This window comes from Drosophila miranda, chromosome 2 (assembly GCF_003369915.1).
Source record: "Drosophila miranda strain MSH22 chromosome 2, D.miranda_PacBio2.1, whole genome shotgun sequence".
Lineage (NCBI taxonomy): Eukaryota > Metazoa > Arthropoda > Insecta > Diptera > Drosophilidae > Drosophila > Drosophila miranda.
Genome location: NC_046675.1, coordinates 24,420,728 through 24,435,922, shown reverse-complemented (window position 1 = coordinate 24,435,922; position 15,195 = coordinate 24,420,728). Strand labels below are relative to the sequence as shown.

Sequence of the window (15,195 nt, the reverse complement as noted above, 5' to 3'; positions counted from 1 at the left end):
CTATTAGCGCACACACACAGATGCACTCGAGCAGGAACACACATACACACGCGCCCGAACACGCAGCGGCAGCACAGCTCGGTGTGCGAAAGAGACAATTTCGCACTCGGCATCCTTTCTGGTGTTTCCCTTTCGGTTCTGCGCCCGGCGTCCGCTGCAATTAAGCCAAAATTGTCCAAGCCAACAAGTTCCACAAGTGGGTTGCTTTGTTGTTGGATTATGTGCGAAAAGCCAACACATCCCACACCAGCAGCTCGCACCCCCCACAAAGTCCCGCTCGCCCCCTGTCTCTGGGTTGGCTGGCAAAATGCTAACCATTTACCGCTCTCTTCCGCTCATCCACACTGTGCTCTCTGTCTCTCTCTCTCTCTCTCTGCTCTTCGGGGGCCCCTGTCTAATTTTCCGTTGCGGCGGGGGTATGATTTATTAAGTGCCTGTTTTGGGGTCTCGCTCACCCACACCTCTCCTGACTCCTTCTCGCTCTCTCCCTGGGGGCACCATGTTCGCTACAATTTGATTACAAATTTTCGTTGTCTCTGCAGCTGTCCGTTGTGGTTTTTTTTATGGCTCCATTAGAGTCGCAAATTGTTCCAGATGAAAAGCTCTGCTCTCGTCTCATCTCTTAATTAGTTAAACATTGCCATTGTCAAACTCTCTTAAACCTTTTCCATTGAGTGGCTGGATGCTACTGGCTGACACTGGCTACTGGCTGGATGGTCCATGTCCTGGTCTCTCTTCTCTGTTGACTTTTGTTTCGATTTTAATTTGCGCAGCTCTGGCAGGAGAATGGAAGGGGGGGCCCGGCTCACCGGGTGGCAAGAATTATCATCAAAAATGTAAATTTATGTTTGCATACAAGCGATTTATTATCTCTCTCACTCTCGCTCTTTTCCCTGGCTCTGGGCTGCGGCTCTATGCTCTGTCTATGGCCATCCCACTCGCTCCGTCTTTATTTATGGCTTCGGCTTTGGCTCTCCTCGCAACAGTTTACAGTTATTATTAATTTTTCTTCTTCTGCTTCATCTCCTGTACCGTCATCAATTCGAATTGCAATCTAGCCGTTAAAAAAAATGGGGGGAAAAAACAGAAAAGATTTTACGGCTTTTGGGTTTGCTTTTGTGTTAATTTTCATTCCTTTTGTCATTCCGTTTTTATAACCCCTCTAAGAGACGATATACGACCATAGACCACACATAAAATAGTTTTAGCAGAAACCAGGGAAAGTATAGTCGTGTCGGCACGCAGAAGGAAACGCTTTCGAAATATCGGTGGAACTGCATACTATAAATTTTTTTTTTTTGCCATTAATTCCATCTATTTACTAGATAGTTTTAATTGCTAACTAAATATAAATATAATACTAAATAACTATAACTAAATATATAGAGAGTTATAATCTTATTTCCAATGCGAAGGATGTGAAAAAATTCTAGAATATGTTGCGTCAAAATTTTAAGTGCCACTCATTTAATTAGCGATTAAATATGAGTATTTTCAGGGAAATGTCCATGAAGTTTAAAATTTAAAAGTCAATAAAATCAGATGGCCATATAATTCTGTCCCGATATTATTTTCTAGATTTAAATATAATTTCATTTACTTTGATGTCTAAAACCTATTAAAATCCGCACAGGTTGATTTTTGCAGTATTTTTTGGCAAGATAATTTTAATTAATAAAAATACATATAAATCATTTTTGGGTAAATTCAAAACCATTTTTAAGAGACATCAGTGCGCAATATTCTAAAATTATTCACACAGAAATATTGCCTCAGGTATCGCTGAAATCGGCCTTTGCATCGTTGGATCTATTCTGTATTTGTTTCGTGCGAATGGATTGGTTTTTAGCAATTATTTTGTATAGTCAATACCGCTTCTTTTTTTTTTAATTACATTAAAATGGATAAACTATCATCTAGTAAATATGCTGCGAATGAATCTGAATGCTGTTGTTTTTTTTCCAGAGATTCTCGCACCAAAAAATGCAGAATCTTTACTAATAGTGAAGTGAAGTTTAATAGTTTTATACCATATACCATTTGAAACATTGATAATTGTTAAGCGGTATCAAAAGTTTCGATGGTGGAAATTGTTTCTTGCTTTCTTTCTTGTGTTGGTTTTAATTTCCTTTTCTTTTGACGCTGAGTTTTTCGAGTACTGTAATTTGTTGCACATTGAGTGCAAATTAGCACAATTTGTATGGCGTGTTTGAAGTTTCCCTCCCATTTGCTTCAGTTTAGCCGCCTCCGACCCCGCCCCCTTTCTCTCGCTTGTGGGAAACTAGGAAGCGAGCGAAAGGGCACACCACTTGTACAATTTTCTTTGCCCAAGAAAGCGAGTGGAGGGGGAATCTAATGGGGACCCCGGCACCATAGGCAGCACCATCCAAATCCAATCCAATCCAAGACAAATCGAGTCTGAGGGCATGCTGCCGATGGATCGGAATGATTGTTGCTTGTGTGGTGCGGGGTCTCCGGGGCGAGGGGCAGGCATTTATTGCATTTATCTTGAACTAATCATTCAATTGTGGCTCTGTTTTTCTAGGTTATTTGTCCGCTTTGGATTTCTGCAATTTCGCAAAAGACAAAAACAGAATCGATGATTGTGTCATTTACTTGCGGAACGGAGCTCCGTATCCGTCTGAAAATAGATTATGACAGCAAAATGTATCCGTCCGTCTGTCTGTCTGTCTGTCTGCATTTATCTCAGCATTTGCCAACAATTTTTAAACAATTTAAGAACCATTTGGGAACCGATCTCTTTGGCATTCAATGGCCAGACTGTGGCTAAAACCAAAGAATGAATAATCACAGTAATAGATCCACATATAAATATACCCTATATATGGTAAATATTGAAATATCTAGTCGAATTTCAGTAATAACAGTTATCGGGTATTGATTTTATGATAATATTATTAATTTTTATTAGATAAGAGAGCCTTGTGGAACTCTATTTACTTTTCGCGTTGCATAAACTGGGAAAAACTGTAGCTGCCGTTTAACCACTTTCAGCCTCAAAATGTGCTGATTAATGGTACGGCGTAATGTTCGAGGTGGAACTTTGATGAACGAATGATAGTCGATGTTTGTCGCATTGTAACAATATTCTTTGTGCCTATTGGTTGACTCTTTTCTTCAGAATGATTCCAAAAATACTCTCAAAAAAACCCGCTAGGTATTGCATCCGAAGAGATAGACGTTTTGTCGTATCCAAAAGTCAGTCGTCGAAAAATTACGGGTCTGTCCATCGTTCTACTATTTCAAAAAACAGCAGATTTCTTGGGTATTTGTTCAAAGTTCAATGTTCAAAAACCAGAAGAAGGATTGCCAATTTGGTTTTTTTTTCGCGGAGTAGATCTTCTTGTAGCCTTTGTACTCAGTCATTCGTTCTCATATTTCTATTACTTGTATACAATTATTATTTTGCTGTCAATGGCAAAAAGTGTAAAAATTTCCGACAGCCATTGGGTACTTTTTCCCCATCGCGGTATTTACAATAAATATTTATATATATTTTCTGGGTATTTTTTTTTACTTATGACTAATGAAGAAATGTATTACGTTTCGAGACGAGATCTCAACCGCTAATTAAGATGTTTTATTGGTGATAATCAATCAATTTGTATTCGTTTTTGGCATTACAAAACACAAATCTGTTGCATCCTTCTATCGGGGATTCTAGTTCTGGGTCTTTCATTTTGTGTGTGTTTGTTTTGTTTGCTTTTCGGTGCAGATTCTCGTTCGTTCGATTCGCTCCGCTTTCCCCCGTCCTTTTCTTCCGTTACTTGGTGTGCGGTGGCCGGCCTCTGGGTGCGCGCTAGGTGCTCGCTCCCTCGATTGTTATTTTTATTAGATACGGCGACGCGATGCAAGTTTATTTATTTATTTATTTATTTCAGTGTATTCAGCGCATTTGCGTCTATTTTTATGCGCCTGGTCCACTCGAGCAGCGAACACAGTTACACAGGCAACAGACACCGCTCCACCCCCCCTCCCCCCTCCTTCGACGCACACTCTCGCGGACAGATGAACGCAGCGCAACGCAACCGGACGGCATTTACTTCAATTGTCATTTACACTTGACGACGTCTCTGACGGCAGTCGGCGGTCGGCCGTCGGCAGTAGTCCGTTTCGTCGGGCCGATGGGTTTCGGTGGGTCGCGGTGGAGGGTTTCCTCTCTCTCTCCCCTCTCTCATTGCCAGACCGAGGCTCGAGGTTTTGATCTTTTTTTTTATTTTTGTTTTTGTTTTGGCCAGGCAGCAGCTCTCTCATCAGTTATGCATTGTCGGCAGCTTGTGCATTCGAAATCGTTCAAATTTCCGTCCCTGCCGGCTCCCTGGCGATCTTTCGCCGAGCTGTGCATAAATTTCTGGGGGTCTCGTCTCTTGTGGTGCTGTGCGGTGGAAGGCTTTATGTCATTTTCGGAACTGTATTTGCATTACCATAGCCTAAGCATATCCCCCTACCCCCCACCCCCTACCCCTCACTACTATGTTTACCCAATGATCGCCAACCAAATCACGTTGCCAGCTTTTTTTCCGCTCCTCTTTTATTTCTTTAGTTTTTTATTTTTTGTTGCTTCGCGAAAATTGTATCAGCATTCTCCACCTTTTCTTTTGTTTGCTTTTCTTTAGTTCTGTGTGCGCTCGCCTTTCACCTTACCCAAGCAATTTGTTGTCTACTATTTACGAAAGAGATCTTGAACTTGTGATTTGATTTTTTATGCTCTTTCTTTTCAATCCCCCTTATCCCTTTCCGCCGCTAGAAAGAGCGGTAATACTCTCACTCATAATCATAGCCATATGACATTCACTTTTACATTCTTTTACTGCTTGTCTGGGGTTAAATGAACTGCTTGCAGGCCGGCAAGAAGTGCTCTCACTCCATACCCGTATGACATTCAGTTTACTGTTTTCTTCTGAGGAATATTCTGCTGGGGAACAGGGGAATTTATTCGTAGAATTGTTGATGTTTGTGTATTCTGTGTATTCCCTGCTAAAGGAGAGGCCATACTGGGAGTCTCTGTAATACTCATACCCACATGATTCACTTTACTGCTTCTTGTCTCTGTTAAAGATAAACGTTTCCTGCATTTGCTTACACTGCTTGCTTCCGTTTCAAAGCCAAGAATTGCCTCCCACTTGAATAAAACAGTGTCCAGCATATCCGTTCTGACCTTTGTTGATCTCCTAAAATCCATAATTCAAATACAATTTAAAACAATTGATCTACACTATGTATATAGTACTGTATTGAGTTGTTTCAATGCCCTCAAGCCCAAACAAAAACGAAAGACACGAGAAGGCCGTATAAATATTCAACAAAATATCAATCAGGATCCACAGGCATTTGAAATTTTAATTGAAATCATTTCATTACGGTCAGGTCTTCAGTACTCGTATGTGTTTTGGTTTTTGTTGTTGTTGTTGTTTTATGCCGAGCATTCGTGTCTGGTTTGGCTCTTTTTGTGGCATGCCTCAGCCTACGTCTCTTTACTGAAGTCGTTCATTTGGAAAACAAAGCAAATTATTTGCTCCAAATCACAACACAACGGAAAACGAAGGTGCCGACGGCCCCGCCAGCACGGCCAGCACCGCCAGAGTTTGTTGGCATTCCAATGGGGGCACCAGCCTGTGGTGTGCCGCCTTCCACCTGCCACCAGCAGCCTTCCTCCATTGGATTGTCTGACCAACTGGCCATAACCCATTCGCATTCCAATTTGCTCGTTAGGCTGCTACTTACTACAGTTATTAATAGGCAAATTGTTTAACAATTTCAATGGCAGTTAATTGATTCGTAGTTTCAACGAAAGCGAAGAAACTGGAAAGAAAGGAATCGCCCTGCCCTTTGCCCAAGCGTTCGATTGCCTCCATTCACCCCAATAGTCATTAACTACTTGTGCCTGTCTCTATTGTGCACTAAGTAGAGGGTTTAGCACTCATGAATACTGATAATACTGATACTCCACACGTGTCAGCAGATTAAAGCACACTTTTGGAATTGGGGACAGCAGAAAATAACAACTCTGGACTTTCACTCGTTCCCAGCCTCGATTTGAGCTAAATCATGCACACGACATGTAGTTTGTTTTAGCATTCTCCGTCTCTTTTCGCTTGTGGGTCTGTGAAATGTCAGAAATAGGAGTAATGGTTGTGCACGAGGCTTACAGGAATGTCTTTATAGAAATTCCAATCCTTTTTTTGGGCTCAATGATCAATCTTTAAGCGAAATTTAACATCTAAAAGCTGTGATATCTAATAAATGATTCGTTCCTTTCGCTCCTTCCACACAGGTCAGCCGCGACGATGGACTTCCGCAGGAGATCTGCCGCCAGTGCATGGCCCAGTTCCTGATGGTGGCCAAATTTCGAAGGAAATGCGTGCGGATGCAGCATCGCCTGCAGGACTACGCCCAGGAGATATCCGACCGGCAGGCCGCCAGACAGGCCAAGCGAAAACAGAAGCAGCAACAAAGGCAGGCACTGCAGCAGGAGCAGGCCAGGGAAGAGGAGGCGAAGGATATGGACACGGATGCGAATTCGTCGGACTACATGCATTTGCCGGAGTCACAGATGGAGCGAAAGCGTCGCATCTTCTCTGAATCGGAGGGTGAATCCCTATCCCCTCGAACGTCGCGGCCGAAAATCGTAAAGACGGAGCAGCCCGCCACGGAGGAGGTCCTGCCCCCGCCCAAGGAGCGCCGCCTGCAGCTGAGATTGCGCAAAATGCGGACACAGTCCGCGGGAACTCCGGAAGCGGCTACCAATGCGGATGCGAATGCGAATGCCGTTCCCGATCCAGTGGAACGACCAGCGACCCACGCTGATCCCAGCAGCATGCCCTGGAAGACAAAGGCTGCGAGGAAGCAGCTGTCCGAGTCGTGGTCCAGCTCCTCGCCGGCCCCCTCCTCGGAGATAGAGGGCCGAAGGAGCACCAGCAGTGAGGCGGCCACAGAGCATCTGAGCGATCTGTCGGTGGAGCCACTCTGTGGCTTCGAGAGCGACAGCAGTCCCTCCTCCACCTCAGCGCCATCGGTCCTCAAGTTCCCCCGACGATCGCCCACAGCGGTGCCCGCACTGCGACGCGGCCGTCGACCCCGGAGTTCGCCCGTTTACATGCCCGTCAAGCGGCAGCGGCGATCCGTGAGCAATAAGTCGATGGGGAAGGAACTACTCCATCATCAGATTGGAGCTGAGTCCGGTCCGGAGCAGAGCACAAAGTCTGATGAGGAAATCTCCTGCCAGGATCCAAAGGAACCGCAGTCCGAGATCGATGAGAACTGTCCAACTCCGCTGCGTCCAGTGGAGACGTCTTCCTCCTGCGGCGAGGCAAGCGACATCAGTACTTCAGATGCGGATACGGAATCATCCTACGTGGAGGTCCTACAAGAAAGTCAAGGCAAGGATGAGACCAGCGGCGATGAAGGGATACGGGAGAACCCAGTATCGGCAGTATCGATCAAGGAGTTGTCGTCATCGAGTGATGCCTCGGACGAGAGCACCCTAAAAAATGAGGAGGAGACTCCGTCCCCTCAACAAATTGAAGGAGAACCAATGTTGAATGGAGCCGTCACGGCCAGTCCAGCTTCGATGGAGGTTCAGTCGAAGGAGCTGACCTCGTCCACAGAGGTCACAGCCCCGGCCACGGCCACGGCTACAGCCACAGTCAGTGAGGAGGAGCAGGAATCTCCGGATGGAGCAGGACAGTCCGAGCAGCCAGAGATCATTGTGAGCATACCCCTCGAGGCCCTCAACGAGGATCTGCAGCGCAGACTGTGCGTGGACCAGGAGCAGGACAACGAGGAGGAGGAGGAGGAGGACAAGGATCCGGAGAAGAAGGAGCAGCAGGACCCTGACCACCCCGACGACGTCAACAACAATGCCAACGATGAGAATTTTTGCCAGAGTGCTACAGCAGATAGCTTCAATTCTGCTGTGGCACTCCAAACAAACGAAATTGAAGCAAACGCAGGCCGCCCCCCCGATGGGGCGCCACTACCACCACCAGCAGCGGATGTCGACGAGGACTCGCTCTCGTCCTCGGATGAGCTGCCAGTGGTACGGACAGGACCCACGCCCATGGACTTTCTGGCCGAATTCGAGAAGCATTGCGAGAAGGGTCTCGAGCAGATCGGGGCCACGACACCGGCCCCATCGCCGCCGCCCACGCCCAGAGCCGAGCCCCTGCCGCTGGCCCTCAACGACCTGGAGGCCAAGCAGCAGCTCGAGGTGGAGATGAACGACGTGGAGACCACGCTGAACGGCATCCTCAACGAGATGCAGGACCAGCACATGTACACACCGACCTGTCCGCACATCGACGAGTTCCTCACCCCCGCCGACTATGCCTCCCTCAGCGACCCCGAGCCCGAGCAGGAGCAGGAGTCCTCCCGCGACGGCAGCCCTGTGGCAGTGGCAGCCACGGAGGATAACGTATCGCCGCTGCGGGAGAAACCAGGGGCCAGGCAGCAGGAGGATCTCTTCGATAACAGCAACTTCAGTAACGAACTGATTGGCTTCCAGAATGACATACCCTGCTTTGAGAACATCGAGGCCTCGCCAGAGCCCGACCAGAGTCTGCATCTGGAGCTGACGCAGTTCCTCAACGAACTGCAGCCCCAGCAGGGACCACAGGCAACGGAGGTGTCGCCGGGGGCTCAGGTGCAGGTGCAGGTGCAGGTTGCGGCACCTCAGGTCGAGGCAGTCGCAGTCGCAGTCCCCCCTAAGGTGCAGCATCTGGTGGAGCCGCCTCTGGTCGAGCAACGGCCTCAGGCGGAGCCTCAGGTTCAGGTTCAGGTGCAGCAACCACCTCTAGAGCATATTCATGTCCGTCAGCAGCCAACGGTCGCAAAAGCTCTGGAGCAGCCTCAGCTGGTCCAGGTGCCCCAAGTGCATCACCAGGAGACGACAACGACCGTTTCCTACGAGCAGATCTATCACCATCATCACCAGCAGTCGGCCAGCAAGCTGCAACTGATGCCAGCTCCCATCGATCCGCAGCAGCAGCAGCAGCAGCAGCAATGGCAGCAGTATCAGTCCCAGGAGCAGCAGCAGCACACGACACATCTGCAATGGTCAGCAGTGGGCGGACTGGAGGCCATCAAGGGCAGCTTTGGTCCATCGGAAAGCACCACAACGTACTACATCAGTGCCGGGGATCTCTACCAGCACCAGCAGCAGGCTGCGCCACTGGAGACCACCTACACGATGCTAGATCCCAACGAGAACTACATGCTCGAGCAGGCCACCCATCAGCAGCAGCAGCAGCTGCAGCATATCCATCATCAGCAACAGCAACAGCAGGCGCAGCAGCAGCAGCAGCAGCAGCAGCAACAGCAGCCCATCATGATACTGATCCAGCAGCCGGAGCTGCAGCAGCCAGTGGCCTCGGCCAGTAATCCCCAGCAGGCGCCGATGCATTTTTACGGTGCGCCCATCAGCAACGAGTTGCACCAACTCCAGCAACAGCAGCAGCATCAACAGCAGCAACAACAGCAGCAGCATCAAGTACAAAATCAGTCAGTATTAGCAGCAGCCTCTCCAATGCCTGCCACCACGCCCAAGGGCCGTGCAGTGTCGCTCAAGTGCCGCTTCTGCCAGAACGGACCGAGGTTCTCCAACAGCCTGGAGTACAGTCGTCACATCATCGAGCTGCATCCGGCGGTGGCGCCATTCAACTGCCCGCACTGTCCGCTGGCGTTTGCGGCGCGCAGCAAGCGCTCGCAGCACATCCTCAACCAGCACGTGGTGCAGCAGTACCAGTGCGGCCAGTGCTCGCAGGTGTTTCCCGCCCAGCGAGCCCTGGACTTGCACATCCAGCGCTTCCACATGCAGATCACCAGCAACACGGGCGGCGCAGAGAAGGGCGCTGGTGTGCGCGTGGAGGAGGTTCAACTGCAGATCAGCAACGAGCACCAGCAGCAGCACTCACCGCATCCAAAAGGTGAGCCCTACTTGAACCCATTCCAAGGGAGAATCCCCGCTAATGTTCCCCTCTATCCTCCTGTAGCTCTCGAGCTACACGGCAACACGCCACGACGACGCAGGCAGCGCATTCTCTGCTGTCCGGACTGCGAGGAATGTAAGTGGAAGCCCGATTTATAGAGGATTCCCATATAAATACCGCTTTTTTGCAGGCACCTCTGGCCACAGTCACGGCCATGGACAGGGACAGTACGAGGAGGTGCAGATCAATCTGCAGGCACCGCCAACGTCGCTAACGCCGCCCTCGACGATCATGTCGGTGCCTTCCCCGCAGCCCCTGACGAGCACACATCAGCACATAACCCTGCCCTCGCCAGAGCAGTCGGAGCCGGACTCCACCACGACGCTGCGGCAGTTCCGCAAACGAGGCGTCATTGGGGGGCCGCAATCAGCCGGAGCCTTCAGCCAGTCGCTGCAGTTGGCCACTCCCGTGGCCTCGCCCACACCCTCGCCCTCGTCGTCGCCGTCCTCTTCCACGATAGACTCGGCTCCAAACACGCCCGCCTCCGCCTCTGCCTCGGCCTCCGTGCAGGTCAGCGAACTGCGGACCAGCCACCAGTGCCTGTACTGCGAGGAGCGGTTCACCAACGACATTGCCCTGCGGAAGCACCACCTGCTGGCCCACGGGGCCCAGACCTCGATGCCCTTCGTGTGCACCATCTGCAAGCGGGGCTATCGGATGCGGACGGCCCTGCACCGGCACATGGAGTCGCACGATGTGGAGGGCAGGCCGTACGAGTGCAACCTGTGCCATGTGCGGTTCCCGCGACCCTCGCAGCTGACGCTGCACAAGATCACCGTCCATCTGCTGTCGAAGCCGCACACCTGCGACGAGTGTGGCAAACAATTTGGTACGGAGAGCGCCCTAAAGACGCACGTTAAGTTTCACGGTGGTAAGTTTTTGGGTGCTCGCACGCATGCGGATGCGGTGGCCTAACATACTAAGGGAATGGGTACCCGGGAGCGGCAGCTAGTAGCTTGTAGTCCTAATCCTAGTCCTAGTCCTAGTCTTAACTAATCTTATGTTCTGTCGTAGTGATTGTCTTTGTGCAACCGTAACCCTTTACTAATCCCCACCAAAACGTTATCGTTATCGTTGAAACAGTGTATTCCACCGTGGTCGTATGTTCCAAAGGTAAAGCCACTCTCGACCTCTGATCCTTGTTCGATTCGATTCATTCCCGAACTGAATCGAACAATGAATCCATTATTGCATGAACTAACCCCCAACCCAGCAAATGCTTGCCAACAATTGTGTGCACCTACAAAACGTATTTAAAATCGAAATATTAAGTAAAAAATCCACTCGTAGTTGTATCTTTGTAACACGGACATGGAAGAAGCTCCAATAAGAACTTTTGTAAAACTAACATGGCCTTGATCCTACGGGAAATGAATTCCATGATCGGATCTTTCATGACGCTTCAACACCCAAGCACCCAAGTATCACTATATCGCGGCACGTGTGCTTCAACCTTTGAGAAGTTACTCCGCAAATGTTCCGCACTTTCCATAAATAACAAATTACATACCTCACTGTGTTCGTATGTATTTGGTGTTCCTCCAACCTCTGTTGTGCCGTGTTCACGATGTCCCAAGCATTACCGAGTGCTCCCACTCGATCTGCACCAAGTTCCCATCTATTCCCAATTACTATGTGCAGAAGGCCACCAATTAATTGTCTATTCCAGAGCTCGGTTACCAGTGCGACGAGTGCGATCAGGCATTCGAGTATCTCAGAGATTTGCGCAAGCACCGGCGCACCCACAACAGCGAATTGTTTTACAAGTGCGAGTTCTGTCCACGCTCCTTCTTGCATTTCATGGGCTTCCGCGGTAAAGACTCTCGTTTATAAGAAGCAAAAACCAACATTCTGTTGGCACTAGTCCTAGATATAATATTAGTAGTAGTAGTAGTAGTAGTAGTAGTAGTAGTAGTAGTAGTAGTAGTAGTAGTAGTAGTAGTAGTAGTAGTAGTATCCTTGGCACGCTTAGAATGCTTTACTGCCTTCCTGCATGGCCTAGCCCTAAGATGCACCTATAAACCATTTAATCGCTGACGAAATAGACAAGCCACTTATTGATTTTTGCTACACTTCCAATCACTAGCTCACATGAACTCCCATCTGCCTCTTGGAGTGTTCCTGAACGAGGAGACCGCTTTGAAGTCGTCGTCCAACTGCAGCACCACCACCAGCATCAGTATCGTCCGCAATGACAAGTCCAGCGAGAAGCCAGCCACACCCATCATGGAGGAGACACCGCTGACCCCGATGAGCAATATCAATATCAATTCAGACGAATGCTGCCCGATCTCCAATTCGGCGGAGAGCAGTGCTTTGGTTGGACGTAGTCTTCCTAGCCTAGATTCGATTGCCACAACGCCATAACCCACGTGGCCGAATTATTATTTAGTTTACAATAATTGCGTTTATTACAATTACCAACAACCAAGCCACGTTACAGCGGCGCCTTCCTACTACTATTGCTACTTTTAGTGGCTCTAGCGGATAGCTTCCATTGGAGTCAACCTTAAGAGTTCTTCAGCCCAGACCAGACCAGCCCAACCAACCAACAACCAACCAGCAGACTGCATCGAATGCAATCCATAATTGCACATAAAAAACCTAGAGACTAAGCCATGAATACACTCCCCCAAACACACAGACAACACACACAACACTCCGTAACAATCCACAGGTAACACATAAATAAATGTTAAGTTAGGTAGAAATTAGACGTTTAGACGTTCATGCAATGAATATCAGTCGAGGTCAATGAAACGGACTCTGCATTCTAGGAATAAGCCTTATGCATAGTCTGAGTTAACGTTTCCACGTAGTAGAACCACGTATTCCTTGATATAGAGAAGCCACTAATTAAACGAACAAATTACTTCATTAGACTGTAAGACCTAGGTATAAAAGATCATAAAAGAAACGACCCCCGCCACCCCCACTTAAACCCCTAAGCGTGTAACCTTAAGCCTAAAAGTTCGATTTCAGCTCAAATCTATTTTAATTCCAAGTTGTTTGACATCGTTTCATTGAAGAAACCAAGCAATTGAATCACACTTTAATTTCTCCTTTTATTTATAAACTATACAATAAACGAATTATGTCGATTAGTACGATCCAACGATTACATAAAACGTGTTTTACTGCGGCTCTCCTCAGGCCTGTACTAGTCGTAGTACCAGTCCAGGAACAGCAAGGAGAACGACATAACAATCAAAAAGAACAGGAAATAGACACGAACGGAGGCGTTTCGTTGGGTTGCCTGGCGGATCTGCTCGTTGGCATCTTTGACGTTCTCCGTGCTGCCCACAACGGCACTGACGATCCGATCGATGTTGTGCTGCTGCATGGCGACCTGAAAGTGCATTGTATTAAGTGTTAGACAAGATCTGAGAGAGTATTCATCTTCTGTGGAATGAATCGACATACTTTCTCGGTAAAAATATCCTGCAGCTGGGCTATGTCCACCACATTCTTCCCAATCTGCTCTACCTCCTCGGAGAGCCCTTGCAGGAAATTATACATGTGGACATTCTCAGCCTCAAACAGCTGTACATCCTCTGCGCTCAGGGAATCCTCCTCGTCACCCAGCTCCTGTGCGGACTTGTGAATATCCTCATCCAGTGCCACCTTGGCCGAAGAGTCGTTTAGGGCAGCCTGCTTGTCCTTGCTGTGCTTACGCGTTCGCGACTTGTGTCGCGTTGACTGAGGTGCACTGCTCTCCAGCTGTCCATCATCATCATTCACATTCTCATCTTCGTCGTCATCCCATTCGCCCCACCCATCGGTGTTCCAATCGCCATCGTCTGACGGCGACGCCTCATTGCTTTTGGCGCTGCCATTGCTGAGCTGGCGCTTACCGATCTTAGCACTTTGTCCGCCCGCTGGACGGACGGGTATCTTCTTTTTGTCTGCCGCCAGCTTGAGCAGTCTGTATGTCTCTAGTTCATGCTGGACACGGTACTTTTTCTGATCCAGATATATCTGCTCCACGCCGTGCAGATAGCTCACCAACAAGTCGAGCACGGCCTCGATGTGCTGCTGCTCCTGGGGCTTCCGCTTCACACTCTTCCATTCGATACGCATCTTGGCCAGAAGCTGCGTGTAGACTGCAACGAATTTCTCCGATTCCCGATCGATTAAATTGCGTTGGGCATCTGTCATGTGCGCCGCACTCTTCAAGTGCTGGCCAATCCTCATGTAGGCAGTGCGATTCTCTGTGAGAAGATTGCGCAGATCTGTGATCTTGTTGCACACCTTTTTGGCCTCAATGGCGAAGTCATCCCGGGGCCCAGTAGGTTTCGATGGTCCTGCCGTGGGCTTGCCTTTGCCGGACGAAGCCAGCTCAGTCTTACGCTGCAGGCGCACCGCCATGACACTCGCCTTAAAGTGCTGGGTTATGTCCATCCTATTTGCTAACTTTTTAATTTATTTAAAATTCCACATCATCACTGCAAATTGTAAACAGACAAAATATACGGTCCGACCCTCAGACAAATACCAAAATATACCGTCACATTTTAAAAATATACCGTAAATATACTGACCAACTCAAGTTCTATTACACATATTCCTCGATTTTGATATTCCGTCGAATATTATTAGCTATGTAGAACATTTAGCCCTGCCCACATAATTTTATACGATTTATGAATCAATTTTTTACTTAACTGGTCTATTTCAAATACTTGCTTTTACTGGATTTTGTCCAAAATAAGGTTTAAACAAAAAACGTCAAAGCATTAAACGTAAATAGTGTTCGCTAGAACTGCGCGCCAAAGTCGAATTGCTTGAAAGTGAATAAGCGAAATGGACTTAAATGCAATCCATTAGAAAAAATTATGCACGGATGTACGATTGAGAGAGATTCCGTAAATTATTGTTGTTTCTACTTTTTTATGATTACATTTGCTGCAATTACACAGTAACAACAAATTTGGTACATAATGGGATGAAAAAGGGGTATGGCAACAGACAAAACGGCCCAGAAAGGTAAAATCCAAGCCTTTTGCATAATATACTTTGGAAATGAAATCGGCTTTTTGTCTTCAGGTATATTGCATTCACACGTCTAAGTTGTCTAAATTTCCCTTGCAGATTCATCATTTGTCGTTCCCTACTAACAAAATTTCCAAAATATCTTTCACTTACGCTAAAATTCTTCAAGTCTCATAATTTTCGTGGAGTGTAATTG

At 48.0% G+C, this 15,195-nt stretch overlaps 2 protein-coding genes across 5 annotated transcripts in view; one reads left to right on the top strand and one right to left on the bottom strand.

Annotated features, from left to right (window-relative positions):
• Positions 1 to 13,125, top strand: part of LOC108154093 — a 37,087-nt gene extending 23,962 nt beyond the window's left edge. For 2 of the 4 annotated variants that reach the window (XM_033388727.1, XM_033388728.1), the window contains exons 3-7: positions 6,296 to 9,944; positions 10,011 to 10,082; positions 10,138 to 10,878; positions 11,677 to 11,820; positions 12,094 to 13,125. In XM_033388727.1, the coding sequence (XP_033244618.1) occupies positions 6,296 to 9,944; positions 10,011 to 10,082; positions 10,138 to 10,878; positions 11,677 to 11,820; positions 12,094 to 12,374 (4,887 nt within the window). In that variant the 3' untranslated portion in view covers positions 12,375 to 13,125. The remainder of the gene's footprint in view (positions 1 to 6,295; positions 9,945 to 10,010; positions 10,083 to 10,137; positions 10,879 to 11,676; positions 11,821 to 12,093) is intronic. The other 2 variants (XM_017284210.2, XM_017284209.2) reach the window with 2 other exon arrangements.
• Positions 13,053 to 14,476, bottom strand: LOC108154107 (syntaxin-18). The gene is made up of 2 exons (XM_017284230.2): positions 13,431 to 14,476; positions 13,053 to 13,356 (listed from the first exon to the last, which is right to left on the bottom strand). The coding sequence occupies exons 1-2, from the start codon at positions 14,406 to 14,408 to the stop codon at positions 13,168 to 13,170; spliced, it is 1,167 nt and encodes a 388-aa protein (XP_017139719.1). The 5' UTR covers positions 14,409 to 14,476; the 3' UTR covers positions 13,053 to 13,167.
• Between the last annotated feature and the right edge of the window lie 719 nt (positions 14,477 to 15,195).